This window comes from Alternaria triticimaculans, assembly GCF_023758025.1.
Source record: "Alternaria triticimaculans strain BMP 0046 chromosome Unknown scaffold_10, whole genome shotgun sequence".
In the NCBI taxonomy this organism is placed as follows: domain Eukaryota; kingdom Fungi; phylum Ascomycota; class Dothideomycetes; order Pleosporales; family Pleosporaceae; genus Alternaria; species Alternaria triticimaculans.
Window position 1 is genome coordinate 57,810 of NW_026055967.1, and position 22,167 is coordinate 79,976.

The following is a 22,167-nucleotide window of genomic DNA, read 5'->3' on the forward strand; positions in this document are numbered from 1 at the left end:
GCGCGGGAAAGACTTCAGAGCGCAGAACAACAACTCTGAGCCGAGACACCACGCGTGGTGCGTTAAAGAACACAGCTGCGATCGCGCAACGCGACGTTCGTCGTCGGAGGGGCCTGCAGGAACGACCGAGGTGGGTTGGAACGACTCTGACCGGAATGTTGTGAGAACCCCACGGGTTGATGAGGCCACAAGGACGCGCATGATCAGCCTAGCCTGTTTTGAAGTTAAAGGGTCACGTCGAGAACCAGCCGCCAAGATAAGGTGGCCAGCTTGCGGGATCGCTGGGATTGTGAGCTGCGGCGGCCTGCTCCAGGGCTTAAGATTATTAGCTCGGCCCTTGGGGTTTAGTGCATTTGGCATCGCAATCTGTTTGGTATGTAGTCTGCGTGTCTATATTGCGTTAGTATGAGCAAAAGACACCAGACCATAATTTCATCGTCTAGAAACCGCAACGTATACGACCCTCATCGTGTTACTTGATTTCATGATGTTCTGCTCGAGGACTCGTGGTGGTGTATTGCGCGATAAACTTCCGTGGGTAGAATCCTAAGCCCGCGCCTAGCATGGCTATCCCATGTCACCAATTCAAATCGACCAAATATTGTCACAGATCATCTTCGACATGACGTAGCGCGTATTCCTGTCAGCTTACCGATGACACACGAGCCTCGCAAGACGATCTATTACGACTCTTCTAAGAGGCTGGACATGGCAGAACGGAACACGAGGATTATTTGGATGAGCTGTTCACCAAGACTAAGCTTGACAAGGGCGCTGCGACGCACAGGTCATCCTCAATCTGAGTGGCGCATAGTGAAGTTGAGTTCTTCAATCCGTTGACTCGACGCCATAAATGGCTCCAAAAACTAGATACCATGAACTTCGTGAAATTGGGTCGGCGGCAGCGCCAAGTTTGACTCGACCCATATCGAGTCCTACGCATCCGTCAAGCATTTGCTTGCCGCAAATATGCTATCCCGAATTTCATGTCAGTAGGTCTGGCTAGAAGTGTAAGAAGGTCTTGCCACTACAGCAGCCCATCGCGATGTGTGTGTGTCTGTAAGACCCGGTTTACTGCTTCTGGCGGGATGTCCCTATCCCGTCTGCGTGGAGAGCTTGCACAACAGTCTCTTCCAGCAGGCAGATAAGTAGTATAGGACAAGAATTGAGTCTGCCCTCATGAGAGATTGACCGCGCGCTGAACTCGTAAGGCTGACGCGTAAGATCCCTGAGCAATTGCTGTGCTTTTGGGAAGATCTGAGCAAATGTTTTGTAGGGTTCCGGTAAACGCACCGTGGACCCAGTTGCCGTGACGTTTCTTTTTCTCCATCTGGAACAGTATTGCTGGTGCACGGTGCACCAACGTGGTTCCAAGGTCGCCTCCGTCCGCCTCGACGCTACCCATAGCGTGATCGGACCTTCTGAAGCCCTTCCGTCAACACAGCGACTTGAGTAGGGCTCGAAGGACTGTCACACTAGACGTCTCCCGCCGCGCATCATTCGAGAAGCGTTCTTCTCATATACTTGTAACGCATACGTGCATTCCTAAACTCAATTTCCTCGCGGCCTCCTGAAGCAGATCGGCTTACCGTGCTCCCTCTCTCTGGATCCACCGTTCGCGCCTGATGCAACCCTACACTGCCTGCGGAATGCGCGTAGACAAGGGAAGAGAACGCGAAGTGTCATCCACCTGAGCGTGGCCGAACCGCGGGATCCCAGCTCGTCTGCTACGCGCCGCTGGGACATAGTAGAGCTGCGCATAACCCCGCTTCTGCTGAGTCTGGTAGGCTGTCCGTTCCACAGATACAGACGGAGAGGTCGATGATCGATGGATAGAGAGACGCGCTGGATTACTGGCTCAATATCGGCGTTGGCTCCTGGCTGACAAGAACTACCCAGGTAGGAACGAGGGAGGTCGGTCGCGTCGATTTGGTGCAGACTCTGACAAGCAGCTCCATGTCTGGACAACCGGAGATTGTGCCCATGTTGCGCGTCCTCCAAGCCCTGCCGAGTATATCTCTTTACCACGAACGTTATCTAGCATTGCAGCCAAGACACCGAAGATGAATGGCAAGTTGGCTGAGGAGACGCGTCCGAAGTTTGGTGGGGTGTGGCCCGTGCGCGGCCCGAAGACACTTCCACTTCCACTTCAAACTTCGCCCGTCTCCACGAAGTTTGTAACTTCATCATCTCTACAGCTCTCGCTTGGGGTATGACGCTGTCGGAATTCTCCCGACCGAAAGCTCCTTCTGGAACTCTTTGCGGCCATCCGCTTCGCTAGCACTTATCGCTGCCCCTCCATAGACCTGCTCTTGCTTTCTTGTTCGTTTGGTGTTGTGGAAAAGAGATCGGCTCGCAGCAGCATTTCAGCGACGGCAATGGATACCTTTCTACTCCTGCATACTTGAGGTGCTCGCCTGAGTCCTGGTATTGTGGTAGGCTATCTGCCATCTTGAGAGGTATCCGTAAGACAAAAAGAGTTGGGATCCAGCGATTGCCAGGTAGGCGGCGGATATCGCACCATCTGTATCGACATACCAGGATACGACGACTGGACATACAATATGATGGAACGACGGCGAAAGTGTGATACAGTCGGTTCGGGGTTGCCTCAGGTCCCATTGAGGCGTCATGCTCCCCCTTTTCCAAGCCCTTTGTCCGCAACCTGCATCGAGAGGACAAACATCGTCTCGTTGTGTTCGGTGCCGATGCTAGCTTCGTGGGCGCATCGGGTGTCGTCCAGCGTCTGGTATAGCTGTCGCGCGGGGAGGGTAGTTGGGTCTTCTGCCGGTCGATGAGCGTCGGAGGAGGCTGCCACTGCCGTCAGCACACCAGGTCTGGCGTCGTCGAGTGCCATCAAAAGGGCGCTCCACTGGAAGGCGTGGTAGTGCACCTAAGATCGCTATAGGAGGCATGTCCGTCGGCAAGCTGTAGTCTGGTCAGCACGACTGGTCGCTCTACCACGAGAAACAGGGTGATGCACTTATCAGAGGCGCCGTCGATGTCTCCTTCAGCCAATGCTCTGCTGTGGATGGTCAAGTCTCAGGGGCCCTTGCTGTGAGGGATGTTCGCGCTTGTTGCTGTGAGGGAAAGGGTCGGCTGAAGCGTCGGTTCGCGTAGCTCCTCCGTCGGTCACGTTCTAGCTTGATGCACGTCGGTATAGCTCGCATTGCAGCTGGCTTAAGAGATCTACTCAGGCTCGGTCTGGAATATAGGGAGACTCAGGAGAGCTTCATCACAGTAAGAAGCTTGTCCGATCAGCCTCGTCGTTGCGTAGGCGGCGCTCCGGGAGTTAGCGTATCTCGACGCCCGAGCTCCCGCCCACTGCGTATAAACTCGCTCCCTCCACTACCCCACCAATACTATACATCAGTCGTCGTCCACGATTGTTAGACGGGTATCCGGTAAATTGGCTCGTAAGTTACCCCCGCTGCATAGCTCGGATCGAAAGGCTTTCAGGCTCGCGCGTAACAAACGTTGACAGATGCAGTACGCAGACGCGATACAGAACCGACACGAGTGCCTATCACTACGCACAAACCCCGGAAACACATCATCGGAGTCTCAGTATTCTGAACACAGATCGAGTTCTACTGTGCCTCTAGTACTCCGACATACGATCCTGGAAGACCTCACTGTGAGTAGTAGGCAAGATCGGCAGCTCTCTGGGCCTTTATTGACGTCTCACATAGCTTTCCGGATTAACAAACAAGATCTGCGCGTCTCTATAGCTCTCTTGAAGACCCAAGCCTTGGTATGTTACCTTCCGCCCACTACACGTGTGCGGATAGCTGACATGTCAACTTCTAGCATTCCTAGCTCGACATGTCCAACAGGCGCAAGGTCTGCCACCCATTTGGAAATCGTACATCTAGACGTCGTGGCCCGCCAAAATTCAAGTACCGATCCAACGAGCCGAAAGAAGTTCCGATCCCCTCATCGCGTAGTCTCATGGTCGAGGTCGTGGACAAATCTGGAGGCGTATCTAAGGGGGTACTTCGGCAAGCTCAACCCAAGCTTGATGGTCTGCCCGACGAGATCCTGTTGATAATCCTCCTTCCTCTCCATAACGACAAAATTACTCTGGACGCGTTCGCCTTGACCGCCAGACACTTTCTTGGTACTGTTCGCACGACAAAATGGATCAACAACCCTATCGCATTACGCTCAGGCCCAGGGGCCGACCCCAAGGCAAACCCAGACCGCGTTCTTGCTCGTCTCATCTACCACTTGTACAATCTATCACATGGTACAACTGCGAGCATTGTCCAAATGTATGCCTCAGGCTTCAAGACGATTTCGATCGATCGGCATCACAACTACATCAACATACTTCCTGCCGATATCTTCACCGCACCCATTATCGAAAGGATGAAAAAGACCATTTACTATATGCCCGGTTTGACCATGACAACCAGGAACTTGTGGCTGCGTCAGGTGCAAGATAGGTATGAGCCGGCAGTAGTCGCCCTTCTGTTGACGTTTCTGTCTGGACTGGAGTCTATCGATCTCAGTGGCGATCTCACATGCCTGTGGTCAGACTTAGCGTCGGTGACTTCTTTCAAGTTGCTCAGCACATTGCATCTTCGACAAATCACGAACTGCGAACTCACTACGAGCTGCTGCAACTTGATGAGGTTACCAAGCCTGAAAGAACTCGCCTTCTTCGACATGACTATCACAGACCAGATATTGCGCAATATTTGTTATCCTGAAAAGCTATCGGTCACAGCTATTCGTCTGATTAGATGCTACATCGCGGGCTGGAAGACGTTTCGCTTGCTTCAACTCTGCAAGAACTTAGAAGTTTTCGAGTACACGATCAACATGGCCCTGTACGTCAAATCATTTGACAGTGACGATAGATGGAACGCCATGTTGTGGGGGTGGCTGCTTTCGCACAAGGCTTCGTTGAGACGCCTCATCCTCACTGGCTCTGGAGGTTCCAACACAGCAGGCGTGTTTCTCGGTGACCTCCGTGAGTTTCACCATCTCCGATACTTGGAAGTCGACCAGAATCTAATCCAAGATGCTTGGCATGCGGATTATGAGACATTGCTGAACCACTTTCCGAAGTCCTTGGAGACGCTCAAAATGAATGAGTGTTCCTCTCAAGTGGCCATCAAGCTTCTGGAAATGGCTGCAGACGCCTTCTGGCCTGGATTGGGTACCCTGAAGCTGACCTGTCTTCCATGTCTGAAAGGGCTTCCCGCTGTCCGAGCGAAGTTGAATGAGCTCCGCAACGTATGTGAGGAGAAGGGTATCTGGGTTGATGTAGAAGAGTCTGACAATTGACGAACTACACTGGGGTAGTCGTGTTGTCAAGGAGGGTCGAGCTCCTTTACGGGATTTCTTAGCAAACGCGCGAGAGACGCCTTAGCATGCTTTTCTTAGCCACGATTGTACGCATGGGTAGAAACCAGCGGATTAGATGAGCTCGTACTAGAGAGACATGCTTGGATGGTAGTAATGCGGATCTTACAAAACTATCGACTGGTTGGACAAGTCCGCGCTCACGTTCACGACCGTGATTACTCGCGACGCGCACTCTTGTGGTAGTCTTGGGGGGTGCAGTAACGCGTTATTACATTGAGCCGTATAATGACACTGTATCAAAATCGGCTCATGGCAGCTTCTGATGCAGATGAAGCGCTCCTCGTGAACGACCGAACCGTGACCTAGAAGTGAATTGATGTGCAAAGCACCAGATGATGGATGGCGATGGTACCAAAATCTGTAGTGGTTCTGAAACGCGGTCTTTTGGTTTTGAAGTTTCATAGCCAAAGAGCAGGTGCCATGGGCCTGAGGGCAGCGCATTCGGCATGGCCCGGCATCGGAGCCAGCGCATAGACCCATCATCCAATCGCACCTTCTCATCGTCTGCAAACACACACTACAATGCGCGATACACTTCCTGCATACATGCAAACATCGTCCGATGCATCACGACCTCCGCACACTTCGATCGATCTGGGCGCACGTAGCATGCGCTGAAAAGCAAGGCTACTGTAGGGCTGGTGCTCGAACTAGCACTTATCCGGTCCGCACCACACCCTTTTGGGCGCTACCCTACCCCTTCGCTAACGCCATTTGGCCCAGCTGAACAATAACCAATTCCAGCATCACCGAATAGCTAGGCGAGGCATACTATATTCGTGTGAACGCCCTCGGTAGCCCCGTAGGCGCCTGTGGGCTGACAACAAGCCTTCATCTGCGAAGGCTGAGGAATCACAGCGCGAGGGCCACGTACTGAACTCCATAGGGCTGGCGTAAGGCTTGAATGCACGGTACTCTAGAAAGTATTTGGTTGGTACTACAGACTTTTGCATCGCGATAGCGCAGTGATGCAGATGTTGGTATGTGATAGGGATCTTGTGGCGTTGCTAAAGGATGCATTCACTGAACTGAGGCCTTCATGTGGCTTGCTGTATTCATCCTGCGCAACATCAGTGCGGTAAGAAGCCCTCTGAGTATTGTTTCGTGCGGTTGATCCATATATCATGCACTTGTTCCTTTTCTTGAGACACGGCTCGCTACCCGACTACCTTCCAGACCCTGCGTTGTGAGTTGCATACGTTCATAGCAGGCCATCTGCACTTCGCTCGTTACTTTCATAAACTCCACTCTCATATCAAAAATCATGAAGCTATTCACCTACGAAACCTGGGGGGTGCCCAGGGCCGGCTTCGATCCGTCATACAACTTCGTCCGTTCGCACTTCGTCTCACCCGTCGTCCTCGCATGCATCCGCGCCTTGCTCAGCATATACTGCTTCACGACTATCATAACATGCTATACTTGGCTGGCGAACGAGACGGCTACAATCAAACTCAAAGATGTGAACATAGGGTCCTACACCATCCAACAAGGCAATGCAGCTATCGGGCAGTCGTTCTCATTCTTCACCTACCTTACCTTCTGGTCGCTTGGTTTCTACTTCCTCATCTCGAGCGTACACACATTCATGTATGCGTTCCGGCAATCCACATGGTTACACATGTGGCCAAAGTACTTGCAGCTCTTGCATAGCATGTACTACTCCACCATGACCTCATTTCCGTTCTTGGTCACGATCGTCTTCTGGGGTACCATGAACTCTGGGTGGCCGGCTGGACGATTCGAACAGTGGATCAACATCTCCGTTCACGGTCTCAACAGCGTCTTTGCTGCGACTGAGATCCTACTATCAGCAACCGAGCCACAGCCATGGCATCATCTGTCCGTTGTCCTTGGAGTCTTGTCGATTTACCTTGGGCTCTCGTACCTCACGCGGTATACTCAGGGCTTCTACGTGTATGAGTGGATGAACCCGGCACACGGCAACGCCAGTATTGTTCTGCATGTCTTGGGTTATGCGGGCGGAATGATTGCGCTGTTCGTGCTCGCACGGTACGCAATTATAGCACGAAATATGCTAGCGCGACGACTGCAGGGGTCTGAGGAAATGGAGTATGGCGAGAAAGGCATCCAACTTGAAGATGATCGGTCCGATACTTGGTCGGCGAAGGTCGGGGTGGTCAAGCCGACGCCCATGCGCGTGCAGAAGAAGCCACAGATAGTCGTTTCCGAAGTCTAGGAGGTAGTGCCGAATTAGCGTCAGGGTTTATGTTAGATATGGATTCAGTCATGATAGAGTTTTGCGCAATGCCATCCTTCGGATATGAATGAACTTCCCCTTTAGGCTATGGAATAAGGCCTTTGTGATCTGGCTTGTGCGCCGTCAACTGAAAGCCTACTCCGGTCCCGCTCATCCATTGTACACACTTCCACTTCTGCATAGGTTGATCCCTGCAGGTCACAGCCTCAATGCAAAAGTATTCAGAGGCCAGGCGAAAGGCGGCTGTCCATGCGAGTTTCAGTGTTGGCTTGGAGGCCTAAGGCCGGGCAGTGAGGGGCTGGATGAGAGTGAACTCTCAAACGATCAACAAAACAATCCACAGTTCTCGATGTCATACCAAGGCTGAAGCAATCGAATCCACGGGTATCGCGGCTACGTGAATGTGCATTGTCGGTGTAGCGGTCTTGTGTACTGTCAGACGCGCAGTTGCCGCCTGTTTGAGAGATCTCCCTGGCATCGATACGCGCAATCGATCTCGTTGATAAGTGCAGTGCGATCTCTTCGGAGTTGCGAGTCCTGTACTGTCTGTCAAGATTTGTCGTAGTACGTGCGAAAGACGTGTTCACCGCTCCCTTCTTGGCCCACCATGTGATGAACCCGAGTTATAATGGGCACTGAATCTCGTCGACGGTCGCAAGAGTATTCCATATACACATCAAGACCGGGCTAATCGGAAAAAGGTATTAGACACAATATAGTGCCTGCAATTCAGACTCGGTATAATTTCTGTGGGGTTTGACGCAGGTCCTCCATGAAAGTGGCTGATTCGATAAGGCCAGCGTCGTGACGCCATAGCTCGACATCGCCATCTGTCTTACATCGCGAGAGACGATGTCAAGGCGGAGGATGATGAAGACGAAGTCTGCCTTGTTGATAAGCGTCACGCCCAAGGTCCGTCACTAAAGAGTTGTCCTTGAATCGACGACGAAAGCCTTCGGTACCGCTCTCCAGCGCCTTAGGGTCCAGAACTAAGAAAAAAGGGCAGTAGTAATGTTTTCTTATTGTTCCGCAGCTGAAAGCATCACGAGACAATGGAATGCCGAGCTGATCTATGTCATCGCCCGTTTGCACTGATGCGCATCAGCACCTGTGCGTTCATGTGGCTCAGCCCAGACGGGCTTTGACAAAATGGGTAGGGCCAGAAACAGATCAACAAGACGCACAAGAAACAAGTATTTCGAAAATTCTTGTTGTTGCCGCTGAGAAGGTGTGGTGCTATCTGGACGCGACAGTGAGGGTTGAGGATGCACGCGGACAGGGGACCGATGCCATGGATGTGTTGCAGCCTCGGCTATGAAGTACTTGCCACGTTGGTGCTTAGCGCGCCCTCTATCTAAAATTAGGAGATAGGGGAGGCAGTGCTGGCGTACTCTCTTTCATCTCAATGGTCCTTGGTGATCGCGTCTTCCGTTACCCATTGCCACCTGCCCGACTCGTTGCATACTCAGAGTAGGATTGTTGCCGCTGGGCGCGTTCCCTCAGCGCCCTCCTTGCTGTTGCACTGAATGCAGACCTCGGGAGGCGAGCGGCTGGCTGCACAAAGGTCGAGTGACCACGTACCGCCTTGAGCCTCACCGCTTACTGTTCGGTAATATCATGTCAGTAATGCGTAGGGCGTTGGAAGGGTTTCTTAGGTGCCGGACCCGTATCGAAGACGGCGAGCCTCTTTGAAGCTTGGGCGTTTGGCCTGAAAAGTTAGGCCAGCAATGCGTCTCAAAATCCTTTCAGACGAACCCAGATATGGAGTCCTCTAATTTCACATCCATTTCCGTCAGATCTGAGCTTCAATTGGAGTTTCTCTGTCTTGGCCCCGTTGGTATGACTTCAACATGCACCGTTTAAGCAATCTGCACGTCCTTCTGTAAGGATTGTCCCTTCCGACATCTACACATAGCAATCTACCAGCTCACGCCTTACCCCTGCGCCCGACGACCACCGCCACCCCTCTGCTACGCCGCACTAAGGTTGCCAACCATATGTATCGCACCTGTTCCACTGGCAATACCACGCACCCGGGATTTCGGAAGCATAGAACAGTTGGAGCTATCGGATCTGCGAATCGGCTATTAGCATCGTTTAAACTCACTCGAATACTACAGTGGTGCAGTAGCGCAACGCCCTCAAGCCGCACCTCACCTCCACATTCAACACCAAGCTCTTAGGCCTGGTCTGCGCATCCCTGCGTTCAGCCTTGGACACATCTGCATACGGAGCAGCTCTCTTTAGGATGCTACCCGGCGCCCAGCTGCTGACGATCCCGACCGCATCGTCTAACTATAAGCTTGACGACATCTCGTCTACAAGCAAGCTAGTTCTATCCTCCAATCGACTTATCCTCCACCTCCAGGGCGGCTCGACGCACAACGAAGACGAGGAATACATGGCACAACATAATCACCGTTCCAGCCGCTTGCAGACTGAGAATGAGCTGTGGCTAAATATGCCTGCCTCTTCTGCACAACAACAAGAGCATGGCCGTCGATTAGAGCCATCCGCCTACAAAGCAACCTCGCAGCGGATCAGTGTATGCCCTACGAGCGGCTCGAATCTTAACAAGCCACTACCACCATCGCCATCCGGTTCGGAGAAGCGATCTCACAAGCCAACCTTGTTGCGAGGGTTTCTCCGACGCGAATCTTCAGAGCAACCGGAGTCAACCCATCTCCGACCTGAACCTTATCAACCAAAACGGCACTCGACCAGCCTGAACGTAGACACAAACAGCCAGCACCGCCATACTTACTCCAGAAGCATGCCGAACTCTCCCTACGGGTTCGGTCAATCTACTTATCAGGACCCAGCGACCTTTCCTCGAGCGCATTCTTCAGCCTCAAATTACTCAGACGCCGTGCAGTACCAAGCGTACTCGCTGCCACCAGAACAGCAGTCCTCCCGGCCTCTACAACAACGTGCTGTTTCTATGAATCCTTACTTCGAGACAGCATCAACACCACGATCGCGCACTTTCCCCGAATCTACGCTCGGCGTTACGGCCCGCGACAACGCCTCTAGTCGGCCACGACCTCACACAACATGGGGCTCTCCCACCGAGGCTTTCACTGACGTGTCTCAATTTCATCTTTTCGCAGAGGCTATGACAGGTCTGCCAAACGACAACGAGTCCTTTTCACCAACCGGCCCACCGCAACTTCGAGGTTCACTTTTCGCCCGAAGAAACACTAATGACACTATCCCAATCCCTCTTCAACATCCTCAGCATTCGTCGAGGACCCTACCAACACGGCGGCCTGCAAGGGAACAGAGAGATGACTGGCAGAATTTTGAGCCACCGCCGCTTATCTCGTCACGAGCAGCACCTGCACTGAACCACACGATGTCGGTGCCCAATCCACCTCTCGATGCTTATCAGCAATGGCAGCCACCATCGCACTTGGACGCCGTCACAGCAGAACTGAACCTGCTGGGGCTGAATGACCCTCAAGGATCCGATGATGAACTTCCGGACTATCAACAAAGCCAGGCGGAAATGGCAGCGAAAAAGAGACAAGAAGCGTCAGCAAGGGCTCGCGAGCTAGAAGCGAGGTGGAGGGGTACGCGAAGATGAATACGACGATCGAGAAAGAGGTCATCCGAACAAATCAAACCAAATATATTGCATAACATCAAAGTCCACGTTCCTTCCGCATGCGAATGTTAATCTCGTCAGCCTTCGCGAAGGCATGTGAGATATAGGCTTCAGACCCAAATCTGGACTCACTACTCCGCATGGCCGGCTTTTCGATGGGCCAAACGATATCTAGGCTGCATTCAGCTCCGGCCCATCGTTCATGATACCTGATTCTGATATATTCACCCGTATTGGTATCGAAGTGAACCATATACGCATGACTGCTGCAGTCATGGGGATGATGCAGCGTTGCGGCACCGCCCCCGCGATCGCCTGTCCCGGGCCGGTCTATCGTTCGATTATATGTATTGCCTACATTGGTGTCACGCCAATAGAACTTGGAAGGGTCAGATATTTACCGCAAAGGTATTTCGGCCCCTACATTGATTGACATCATGGGTACGAAAGAGTAATTTGCATGGATGCAATTTCCAAAGTGAATACCGGTGTAGCTGATAGTCACGATAGGGAACATGGTCAATACTGTTGGACAGGTGTCTCCGGGCGGGTATCGCGCTAGCACACGTAAATTGAATTGAGTAGTCACCCATAGTACATCCCTTCACGCCTAGCATGTTTGACATTGTCACTTCGCTGTAAGCAAATTGAACATTGTTCAGTAGAGATCCGGACAGCTATGTGAGATGTGACAAAGACATGGAAATATGCCTTGCGGACAGCCTCGTGCGGATCGAAAAATTGACTGCGTGATGTACCTGGCCGGTTATTATCCCGCATGACAAGAGAGCGGCATGAACATGGTCGGTAATACGTACTTTTGAAGGCTGCCCAATCATTGAAGTTCTGAGTCACACCCTTTCCATGCCACGTTTTGAGGGCTGATCTAGGTACCGTCACATTACTAGGTTCCGCATGCTGTGAGAAAACGAAGGCTTGGAAATCATGTATGGTACATTCCTACAACTGCGCGTAGTCAACTGACCAGTCTACACATCACTGACCACGTCAATGGTAACACGGAAGTACCTGAGGACCCACTAAAATGCACGTAAGTCTCGAAAGAAAGCAAAGTAGATGCGGGGAGTTTGGGGGCGGAAAAGCTTATCATGCGCACGTTGTATGCTGTAGCATACCCAGCGGGCCAAGATCTCGACCCAGCACTTCGACTGCATAATGTATCAATGAGGTTCTAATCACCGAAAAGTACAGTATAGCCAGTGAGTGTTCAAGTGGCAATACTACACACCATGCCTTGCTGTAGGCAAAGCACCACACTATCACCGCTACTCTCTCGCCATTCCCTTTTCAGGTAACACTCCCGCCTCTGCGCCGAACGACCATTCCGCTGCATGAGCATGTGCAAGCCTAAGCGCAACGTTACGCGGAACAGAGGCACGGTCGCTGTCGCCGCTACCAAGAGTTGTGGTTTGCTATGCCCGCCAACCCGGAATTGAGGCTGTGCAAACGCACGTCAGATGCACGCGGGCCGGAACGATCAACAAATGTTTGAAAATAGCAGATGATGCATAAGGGGGGAGATGAAGGAATTAGCAAGTTGATAGTTTTACGCTGCAGCGGTGATCACAATGCGTCGTTGTAGAACAAAGAGGATGGGGGGGGGTCTGGAAGAACGGTGAGCTCGCAGGTGCAGGTGCAGGTGCAGCTGACTGGAGGTCGCATACAGGCCAGCGAAGACGGCTGTCTTCGCCTAATCGATGGACTGAAGTCATGCAGCCGATGATACTCCTACTGCAGGTGCAGTATTTGACTTTCGCGTTGAGTTGATGCTCGTTTTCCGGTCGGGATCTCGGCGGCCCTTCCCAAGATTTCTGTGTGCCCACGCTGGACACCTTGCGCTAGATCTGTGAGCGAGAGCGCATGACTTTTCTTCTCATCTCCTCATCAGTCTTGCGGTAGCTACAACACCTGTGCAAGGCAGAGTGGACTGAGCTGCTGTGCAGAAGTGTAGAGCATTTCGTTGATGTTCATCCCTAAGAAGCCTAGTGCAACTCCAGAATGATGACGTCATGATCGCGTGTCTCTTCCGCGCGACCACCCAGGTATTGATCGACGTAGCTGTTCACATTCACCGTTGACTACATGTTGTAAAGTCACATTTCTACGACTACCTAAAGCATTCTCGTTATTGGTGTACCTTCAACTGGTTGCTGCCTTGGCCAAAACGGAACGGCCTGCTACTGACCCCTGGAAGTATTGACGCCTGCTACCCTTCATTCTGTATTTGATGTGGAAACAACAGGGTCGTCGCTGGGCGTGCCTTGATCAATTTTCTCCCCCTCTCGGATGTCTCTTTCCCATTTCATGTCATCAACCCAGCCCTTGTAGACAATCTCCCCCTTTTGTGGCCGTTGCATAACGCGGTGCATGTACTGATTCTCCGCCGCCAACCAAGGCGGCTGGTAATGTTTGATAGGTAACTCCGGTAAGTTTTGCCTTGCGCTGGCTTCCCAGTCCGGATCGGTGATGGCTCTAGGTTCTAGTCCGGGTACCCAGAGAACATCTCCCCCAGCAAATTCGCCTGTGTGATCAACCCAAACTTTACGTGCGAGCATGAGCATGTACGTCTCATATGCATCCGCCACTATGAGACCATCCGGGGTGTGGAAGCGACCAAACTTTGCGGCGAAGCCATCTAGCAAGACACACATCTGCCAGTGTTCGCGTTTGGTGCTGCGCGATAGATCTTCCAGCATCCGGATCAGTGCGCTGCCGCTTAGTACACCATTTTTCCAGCGTTCCTCGCCAGTCTCGCGCACAAGAGGAGCTGTTCCACGAACAAAACCGGGAGGCTGGCCAACATGATCATTCCGAAATTTTAATGTCATGGGTTGCTTCAATCTTGGAGGCGCTGGAGGGGGCGAGCTTTCGGGCAAGGGCGTTCTGTGTGAAGGGTCTGTCCAGAATGGCGACTCTTCCGTAGTCACAGCTTGCGAAGATGGAGGCTTTCGAGGTCTGAGGCGCGACAGAGCCTCTGGCGGCGGGTCCTGCATCTCCACATCGTCTGGCGAGTAATCAAGATCCATTGGGTCATCTGTGATGGGTTCTTTCCCTCGACCACGCCCACGAGATCTTAGATTCCGTGACATTCGATGAGATGTTGCGGTACAGTTGTTACGAGATGATGATGATGATGATGGCCTTGCTGACTATGTGACTAGAGGCAGTGATCTTCTCACTATTAAAAGTAGAAAGGTTTGCTATGCTTGAAGATACCACGTCACATGAAGAGTCATCAGCGAGACAGATATGAACCACGAGACGCGCATTGCATCCTGGTCAATTTACAAATCGGCATGACAGGGGTACTTTTGGATCCTAGGTTACATACCCAGCATCACAAAAGCATGATGCAGCACTTTCCGTCTTTGAAACAACAATGGAAGGGCTATCGTGATAAAACGATCGCTGAGACCGATCGCTGAGACCGATCGCAGGCTACTCAAACAAGAGAATGAGTCCGTTGAACCTGCATTTTGCTATCTTCCACAACGTTAACCAAAATTTCCCTGGACCCATCGTTGACCACATTCCTAAACATTCCACACTAACGGCGGTATCTTGGGACTGCGATGCCCAAAATTTGCAAGAAGCTATCCGTAACCTATCAACCAAAACCGAGAGAAATATGGACAGTAATCCAGAAGCTCGGTAGCATGGGCGGAGGTCTGAACGGCGGCATAAGCAAAGTCCAATGTAGTAATCCAAAAGCTCGGGGTATGGTATTCATTGAGAAGCGCTTCAACAAAGACGCGTTCGAGAACGATGTACCGCGCAAAGAAATCCAGATTTTGCACCAGGTCCAGGACCACGAGAACATTACTAAGATGGTGGACCACTTTTTCGATAAGCGCAAACCAGACGGAGCTGTGTATCTGGAGTATTGTACGGTAGGCAACCTGGCAGACGTCGCGCTCAACGTTGCTATGGGCGCCCACGTCAACGAACATAAGATATGGAGATGGTTCTTTGAACTGTCTTCTGCCCTTACGTACTGTCACCGTGGCCCGCAGCCAAATATGACCGATGACGAGATATTCCAGTCCGGTTGGAGTAAAATATATCATCGCGACATCAAGCCTGCGAACATCCTACTGACGATGGAAGGTGATACAGTTATAGCGAAGCTTGCCGACTTTGGATTAGCAGTAACTGAAGACTATATGTCGCTTGAGCGTAGTATAGAACGCGCCATAATGGAACCAGGGGGGACGCCTGGTTTCGACGCTCCAGAATTTCCACTCTTCAGCGGCGCTTCAGATGTCTGGCAACTAGGCTTGAGTATGGTCTGCGCATGTACCGGAATCGTAGGGCCACGAAGCAAAGAGTTCCCTCATGGTCAAAGATGGGACAAAGAACAACCGGCAGGCTCCAGCTATACCAGAGAACTCAGTAGCATATTGAAGAAAGCTCTAGAGAAAGACTTTGTAGAGCGGGTGCGCATATATCCCCTGTTGTTGAACATCAAGGCTGAATATGCGAAAACAAGGGAACGGCTTCCTGTCGACAAACGACTGCATAGAGTCTACGATCTAGCCGAAGAGCACGACAATGGGAAGCCGCCAGCGGGACATCGCAGACCAAAGCATCATTTCACGAAGTGGGAGGGCCCGGCTCGTCCCGGACATACAGGTGACCATGGCAACCCAATGCCATTCTACGGAGCGGGATTCGATGAAGATGAGCTGGACCAGTTCGACTCCGGAATGGGATTTGGGCCTTATATGCCCGGTAATTTCGACCCGAGGCGCATGAATGCATTCAACTAGGGTTTATGATGATTCCAAAGGCGTGATAAGGTAGCTGAAGCCGTCGGAGATAGCCGCATCATGTATTTCAAGAGTTGTGCCAACCCCACGACTCTTCGAGTTGGTTGATGGTCGCTGTGGGAGGAAAGCCATGCGATCGTTCACAGGCATACCATAGATCGCGAAGCTGTTCTTGATCCTCACGAATCGTGAAGCGATCGCCGACTGGGAATGTTAGATATAGAAGCAATATTAATGTTACACACGACTACTCCTCGTCATAGTCGCGTTAGGGAATCGGAATAAGCTTACCTAATGCGATCGCGAAGCAGGCAACAAACTTGCAAGGAAACCATTTGGAGTTCGATTGGGCCACTCCGCATAGTGTGCGTACGTTGTCTTGCACGGTTCTATCCACAATAGCGCGTGATGCTTTGTGTGCTGGTCCGAGTTGTGGAATCGTCGGATCATGTACAATCAGCAGCATATGAGCTAAGAGGTTATACTGGGTGCCCATAACGTGGGTCTTTTGGTGGAAGCGAATGTCCGGGAAGTTTCTCCCGCTACCATCTCGATCTTGACGGAAATAGTATGGGTCGAAGCTGTCAGGCCTACACTGTGTCCAGGATCTGTTCTCATCCATCAGTTGGTTGTAGCGAGCAATGCTGTTTCTACCTTCCCCAAAGACGAAGTTGCTCACGTCGCCGAGGTGAGCAATCGTTCGTGTAGCCCAAATAGAGTCATTAGCCGGCTCGAGTGAGCGATCAGCGGGGAAGATGTGTAATTTGAACGCGCGTTGCGTCATGAGTGAGATCCACAGTTCCTGACGGAAAGCAGCCCAGTAGATAGCCTGCCGCCGATCAGGGCCAGACGTTGCAGCGTATGACTGTTCAGCAGCGCGAATTATAGCTTGGGTGCCGAACAGATGGCCTTGGGGATCGGAGCCGATAATTGAGATGTTCATCTCTTCCAAGAGTCGCAGGATGACGGTCGCAGCAAGTAATGGCTCTTCTTTGATGGTGACGTTGTCGTTCAGTGCTGGAATCAGCGTGTCAAAGCATCGCTGATAATAGGCATCTGCGATGTAAGGGTCGAAATCGGTGGTGCGACTAAGCTGACGAGCAGATAGCGCAAGAATGGCGTTCCTGGGTGAGATTGGTGGTCAGTCGATTGCCAACGTATATCCGCAGTAGACACACTACATACATCAGGGTACTATTCTGCTTGGCCATCTGGACGATGTGAACCCCAAAGTGATCTCTGGTGTCGACCATGTCGAACTTATGTTCGTCAGTAAAAGGCCCTTTCTCTGGATGAAGGTACTCACGAATAAGGCGACATTCTCGATGTAGTGCTGCAGCAGCATTGCCTCTTGCTCATGCTCTAACGGCCATAGCACAGGTTCACCGGGAGGCTGTTGATACACAAAGGTACTAACTCCCTCTTCCTGATGTGGCTGGTATGTGCTCGTGTTTGCTCGGTGGCCGTGTAATGCTGGAGGCGCAGGTGCTTGGTGTTGCACAGGAGATTCTGAGTTCAGTAAAGACAGAACTGTGAGGTTTTCCGTAGGGGTGAACAAGGTTGAGTTTGGAGTCAAAGCAGTACCCGGCGCACTTCCAGGGGTGCAGCTGGGTGATGGCGCATGAACTGAAGGGCTGTCGAACGGAGAGTAGCCATCCTGTACATATTGAGAGCGAATTTCGCTCGATTCGTCCAAGAATTGGACTGCCAACTCGTGTCAGCGACAGATGCAACAGCCTCGGGTAAGTGCTCACTTCGCGGAGGGTACGACACCCAAGGTTGTTCAACACTAAACGAATCCGAGATTGACGACCGCCGGAACCGTCTACCGCTTTCGTAGACGCATTCTTTCTTCGCCTGCGCACACCTTGCACATGCCGGCTGCTTGCCATCACCTATTGCAACGTCATCAGTATGCCGGCACCACTAGCTCAAGGCTCAAAGCTTACATCGATAATGACGCGTGCGGCATCGATTGCTACGAACGGTTAAGCGATGTCCAGGTCGTGCGCAAAGGATGCGAAGTCTCGTACCATGGCATTTGCGATAAACCTTAACGTAGTCGTGGAATCGCGAAGGATCCGTGTGCGGGCTAATTTACGAAGCTGGGACACGCGCGATAACGATGCACAAAGGGGTCCAGGACGAGGAATGCCCGCCGAGATGAGCAGAGTCGTGCCCAACCATGTTTCGCCGGTTACTAAGGACGGGCTTTGACGATCGCGTCCGCGGCTTCGGAAAATCCAGATAGCGTGTCACAGCGGCGACTAGCCCCGCTTCCTACCCCACATCTTGGCAGGGACGAAAGAGGTAAGTCTCCCCGGCACACTCGTCTGTCGTGTACAGATATGGCAGTGGCGATAGGTTTACACCACGTTTACGTTGCCGGAAGATTTTGAAAATAAGCTGGATACCTAGATATTGTCTCTTCTTGTGCAAATAATTCGAAGCCGACTGCTACTTCATCACATCATCATGCCCCATGCACTATCACCAGAGCAAGACGTGCCGAGCTTTGATGGCGAAAAACTCTATGTGAACGACGGGTTGCTCCGACCAGGTCAAGTCGGGAAGTTGAAGGAGTCGTCTCCAATAACGCCTATGGAAGAGTTGCGCCAGCGTTACAACGAAGATGGATATGTCTTCCTCAAGGGGTTACTACCGAGGAGCGATGTCCTCAAAGCCCGCGAAGAGTACTTCAAGTCGCTCGCACCGAGCGGCGTGTTGAAACCTGGAACCCAGCCAGTGGATGGCATATTCGATCCTGAGAAGGACGCGGCAGACTTCCCTGGTATTGGAGCTGGTGCGGCCCCTGGAAATGGAAAGCCGGGAGAAGCGACAGCGGAGAAGTTCGTTAGTCTGGCGCTCGAAGCGCACTATGCAGATTGGTACAAAGAGGCGTTTTGCAAGCACCCTGCGCTGAAAGACTTCATTGCCCGGATGACAAACTGGGGCGACAACACTCTAGGTGTCCGTAGAAGCCTATTGCGCAACAATACACCGGGAAACAAGGCCATCGGCGTGCATTATGATCAGATCTTCCTCCGGCATGGCGAACCGACGAGTGTCACTGCCTGGGTACCCATGGGCGATGTAAGCTTGACTGGAGGAGGCTTGATTTACTTGGAGAAAGGTAAGTCCTCTACTTCGTGATGAAAGATCGAGCAAGGTTAACGAGTCTGGTAGGTCATACGCTTGGCCGTGAAGTAGAGGAAGACTTTAACCGAAAGGCAGCGGAAAGTGGATTGAGCGACGAAGAAACGAAGAACGCTTTCAACCAGAACATGCTATCAACAGGGCTGCTCGCTGACGGTCCACGAGAGTATTCCGACACCTTTGACAGGCGTTGGTTGGTCACAAACTACGAAGCGGGCGACGTAGTCCTCCACAACCCGTTTGCGGTTGGTACCCTTCAGTTTGAGCTGACGTATATCTTGGCTAACAGTAGTCAGATACACGCATCCACCATGAATCACGATCCAAATAACGTGATTAGAGTTGGTACTGATCTGAGATTCGTCGATGGCAGCAAGTCTTGGGACACTGTAAGTACAATGTGAACACATAAATTTACATGTTGTTGACCAGCATAGCGATGGGACAAAGACTACGAGTTCAACGACGGTGTGTAAGCGGGTCAATTTTGGGTATATCTTTGGCCGCGATGGACAAGCGACTGGGATTGTAGTTGCGATATAGCGTAGTTCACAATCATCATTCCTCAGACATTCAAGCCCATACACGCCTCCACCTGTCAATATGGTACTTTGCTTGCCATAGCTTTCCAAAACTCACATCGCCCGCCCCTTCCGCCCTCCCATGCATTTGCATCGGCCAAACTGATCTGGTTGCTGACCCCCGGATCGCTGTAAATGTAGTAGTAAAGGTCGTCTGCCGCTTGCACGAAGGAAGGGATGCCGCCTGTAGCGTTCATATTCAATAGTACCGGCTGGTTTTTGTTCCACTTTGGCCAAGAAATGTCACTCGCACCATACCCAATCGCAGGCGGGATCGTCGAGTTTGCGTCACCACCCTTTGCGTCGTCCAAGCTTATCACCGGCGAGTTCTTTGTGATGAAATTGCCCCAAATCCTACGGAAAGCGTGCTTGAAGCTTTTGCCGGGCGTTGGAGTTCCGCTCCATAGCGCTTGCAGATCATAGCCATGATAACTTGGAGGTGCACTAAACTGATACTTCCAGCCCTCTGTAAAAGCTCCAGCAGCCCAGTAGCTGGGACAGACGAAGGCGTACTCTGCAAAAACATTCAAGAGACGTTGTTGATTTCCTGTCCCAAATTCACTCATGTTGAGTGCCGTGGGTAGACCAGTACCAGATGTAGCGAAGCGCGTAGCATTGGGCTTCACGTCAAGGTCATCCCCAGGAAATGAGTATGTTTCTTCCAGTCGGGCTTTGTGGGATGCAGAGAAGTCGGGAAATGTCAGATCAATGTAGTCTCGGAAATCCTGCAGCGTGCGCGCCGTGGGAGGCGAAAGTGGCACGCCTTCGTTTGCCATGTTACCCGATAAGACGCGCTTTCCTTTTAGCGACTTTGAAGCAAGGGTTGTGGAGAGGCGGTCCAGGACAAATGTACCGTCTGTTACTGGCAAGAAAGCGAAGGTACCGAAAGGGCCAGCTTCCGAAACTCTGGCGCTAGCATTCTGAAGAACGATGGTATCCGCTGCGCGGAGGCAATCCATACTTTCCTTCGTTGTTGAGCAGCCGGATGCTTCAAGGAACGCCGCATAGGCTTCTGCGGGTTGTTCATCGTCATAATCGTGCTGATAGGGTACCCATGGACTCGCTGTGATAACATTACGGAAGAGGTCTTCTTTCTGCCGCCCACCGTATGCTTGAGATTGATAGAGAACAGCGCCTGCTCCTGCACTCTCGCCTGCAATAGTGACCTTGCTAGGATCGCCCCCAAACTTGGCGATGTTAGCTTGTGCCCACTTCAATGCGAAGTTCATGTCAAGGAGCCCAGCGTTAAGCGCACCATGCTGCTTCACCTCTGGACTCGAGAGAAACCCGAAAGCGCCTAGGCGGTACTGAATTATGACGCTAATGAAGCCATTCTTGTTGGTGGCCATAAATTCGCTGGGGTCTAGCCCAGAGGCGCTGAATAGCCCGTAACCTCCACCATCTTGATACTGTTAGCGAGATCCCCTGCGTTTTGTGCATTGCTTGGAAAATGACTCACGAACCCAGAAGAAGACAGGCAGGTTCTTCGCGTGAGCCGGCGCGTATATGTTCAAGAACAAGCAATCCTCGTTTCCGATGGCGGAGGTGAAGCCGTAAGCCGCTGGGGTCTGTGAAGAGGCGCCAGTCTGCGGACAAGCTGGTGGATCGCTCAAAGCTGATGCTATCGTTCTGTTTCGCACAGGGGCTTGAGGAGCGGCGAACCTGAGGTTGCCGAGTGGTGGCGCTGCATACCGAACACTGCCGCGCAAGGTCAGCTCTTGGAGGAATTAGGAGATCTCAGACTGAAAATTACCTTTTGAAGATATTAAGGCCGGTATTGGAATCATAACTCCCCTCATAGACAGCGTAGCCCAGATCAACCCTGGGTGCTTTCACAGCCCGCGGTATCGGCTCAGCGCCTGATCCAGCGACAAGGAGCGCAAGCGCCAAAAAGATCCCCGGACATCTCATTTTGAATGTTGTCCGTGGTTCGAAAAGTATGAGCGGTCGGGAAAGATGTCACCGTCGCTGGAGGCTGATGTCGACCGTGGCACAAAGCCCAAGGTTGCACGCCGTTGAAAATTCTCGCTGCATGTCAGCATCTTGCAGAAGTTCACGATAAGCGAAGCTCTTCGTGAGCATGGCTCAATATGCGCGCGATCGATGCGTTGATTGGCATGCTCGTACGGATGTCCTCCGTTTCGGTACGCTTGCCGTCTCCCGCCTGCCCCAAGAGCCCTACCAGGGGGCATGGAGCTGCAGACCTCGGAGCTGCAGATTATCGTCATTGGACTCGGTTTCTAGACACTCTGTTGCAATCCTCATGATCCGCGACCGGGGGGTGGAAATGTCGAAAACGCGCATGCAATCTGTTGACATCGCCTAGGGTTTGACATGCTGAGGGAATTGTGGTGGCTGGTGGCCTCTAGGCTAACGGATTCAACGCGTGGTGCGCTCAGCGATGACGTAGACGACGCGTCGGCGAACAATTGCCAG

The 22,167-nt window shown here is 52.1% G+C and overlaps 7 protein-coding genes across 7 annotated transcripts; 4 read left to right on the top strand and 3 right to left on the bottom strand.

Annotated features, from left to right (window-relative positions):
- Nucleotides 1-3,951: 3,951 nt before the first annotated feature.
- On the top strand, nucleotides 3,952-5,295 carry J4E78_006900 (uncharacterized protein; the record flags this gene model as incomplete). The annotated part of the gene is made up of 1 exon (XM_049367510.1): nucleotides 3,952-5,295. One exon carries the CDS (start codon nucleotides 3,952-3,954, stop codon nucleotides 5,293-5,295), a length of 1,344 nt encoding a protein of 447 aa, XP_049220480.1.
- Nucleotides 5,296-6,640: 1,345 nt separating this feature from the next.
- J4E78_006901 (uncharacterized protein) lies at nucleotides 6,641-7,576 on the top strand (the record flags this gene model as incomplete). The annotated part of the gene is made up of 1 exon (XM_049367511.1): nucleotides 6,641-7,576. One exon carries the CDS (start codon nucleotides 6,641-6,643, stop codon nucleotides 7,574-7,576), a length of 936 nt encoding a protein of 311 aa, XP_049220481.1.
- A 5,862-nt stretch (nucleotides 7,577-13,438) lies between these two features.
- Nucleotides 13,439-14,251, bottom strand: J4E78_006902 (uncharacterized protein; the record flags this gene model as incomplete). Its single annotated transcript, XM_049367512.1, has 1 exon — nucleotides 13,439-14,251. One exon carries the CDS (start codon nucleotides 14,249-14,251, stop codon nucleotides 13,439-13,441), a length of 813 nt encoding a protein of 270 aa, XP_049220482.1.
- A 630-nt stretch (nucleotides 14,252-14,881) lies between these two features.
- J4E78_006903 (uncharacterized protein) lies at nucleotides 14,882-15,994 on the top strand (the record flags this gene model as incomplete). The annotated part of the gene is made up of 1 exon (XM_049367513.1): nucleotides 14,882-15,994. The coding sequence occupies one exon, from the start codon at nucleotides 14,882-14,884 to the stop codon at nucleotides 15,992-15,994; it is 1,113 nt and encodes a 370-aa protein (XP_049220483.1).
- Nucleotides 15,995-16,061: 67 nt separating this feature from the next.
- On the bottom strand, nucleotides 16,062-18,035 carry J4E78_006904 (uncharacterized protein; the record flags this gene model as incomplete). Its single annotated transcript, XM_049367514.1, has 7 exons — nucleotides 16,062-16,198; nucleotides 16,286-17,118; nucleotides 17,180-17,253; nucleotides 17,301-17,698; nucleotides 17,749-17,889; nucleotides 17,944-17,972; nucleotides 18,028-18,035. The coding sequence occupies 7 exons, from the start codon at nucleotides 18,033-18,035 to the stop codon at nucleotides 16,062-16,064; spliced, it is 1,620 nt and encodes a 539-aa protein (XP_049220484.1).
- Nucleotides 18,036-18,469: 434 nt separating this feature from the next.
- J4E78_006905 (uncharacterized protein) lies at nucleotides 18,470-19,626 on the top strand (the record flags this gene model as incomplete). The annotated part of the gene is made up of 4 exons (XM_049367515.1): nucleotides 18,470-19,127; nucleotides 19,181-19,395; nucleotides 19,447-19,539; nucleotides 19,588-19,626. The coding sequence occupies 4 exons, from the start codon at nucleotides 18,470-18,472 to the stop codon at nucleotides 19,624-19,626; spliced, it is 1,005 nt and encodes a 334-aa protein (XP_049220485.1).
- A 122-nt stretch (nucleotides 19,627-19,748) lies between these two features.
- On the bottom strand, nucleotides 19,749-21,642 carry J4E78_006906 (uncharacterized protein; the record flags this gene model as incomplete). Its single annotated transcript, XM_049367516.1, has 3 exons — nucleotides 19,749-21,133; nucleotides 21,191-21,429; nucleotides 21,485-21,642. 3 exons carry the CDS (start codon nucleotides 21,640-21,642, stop codon nucleotides 19,749-19,751), a joined length of 1,782 nt encoding a protein of 593 aa, XP_049220486.1.
- Nucleotides 21,643-22,167: the final 525 nt, after the last annotated feature.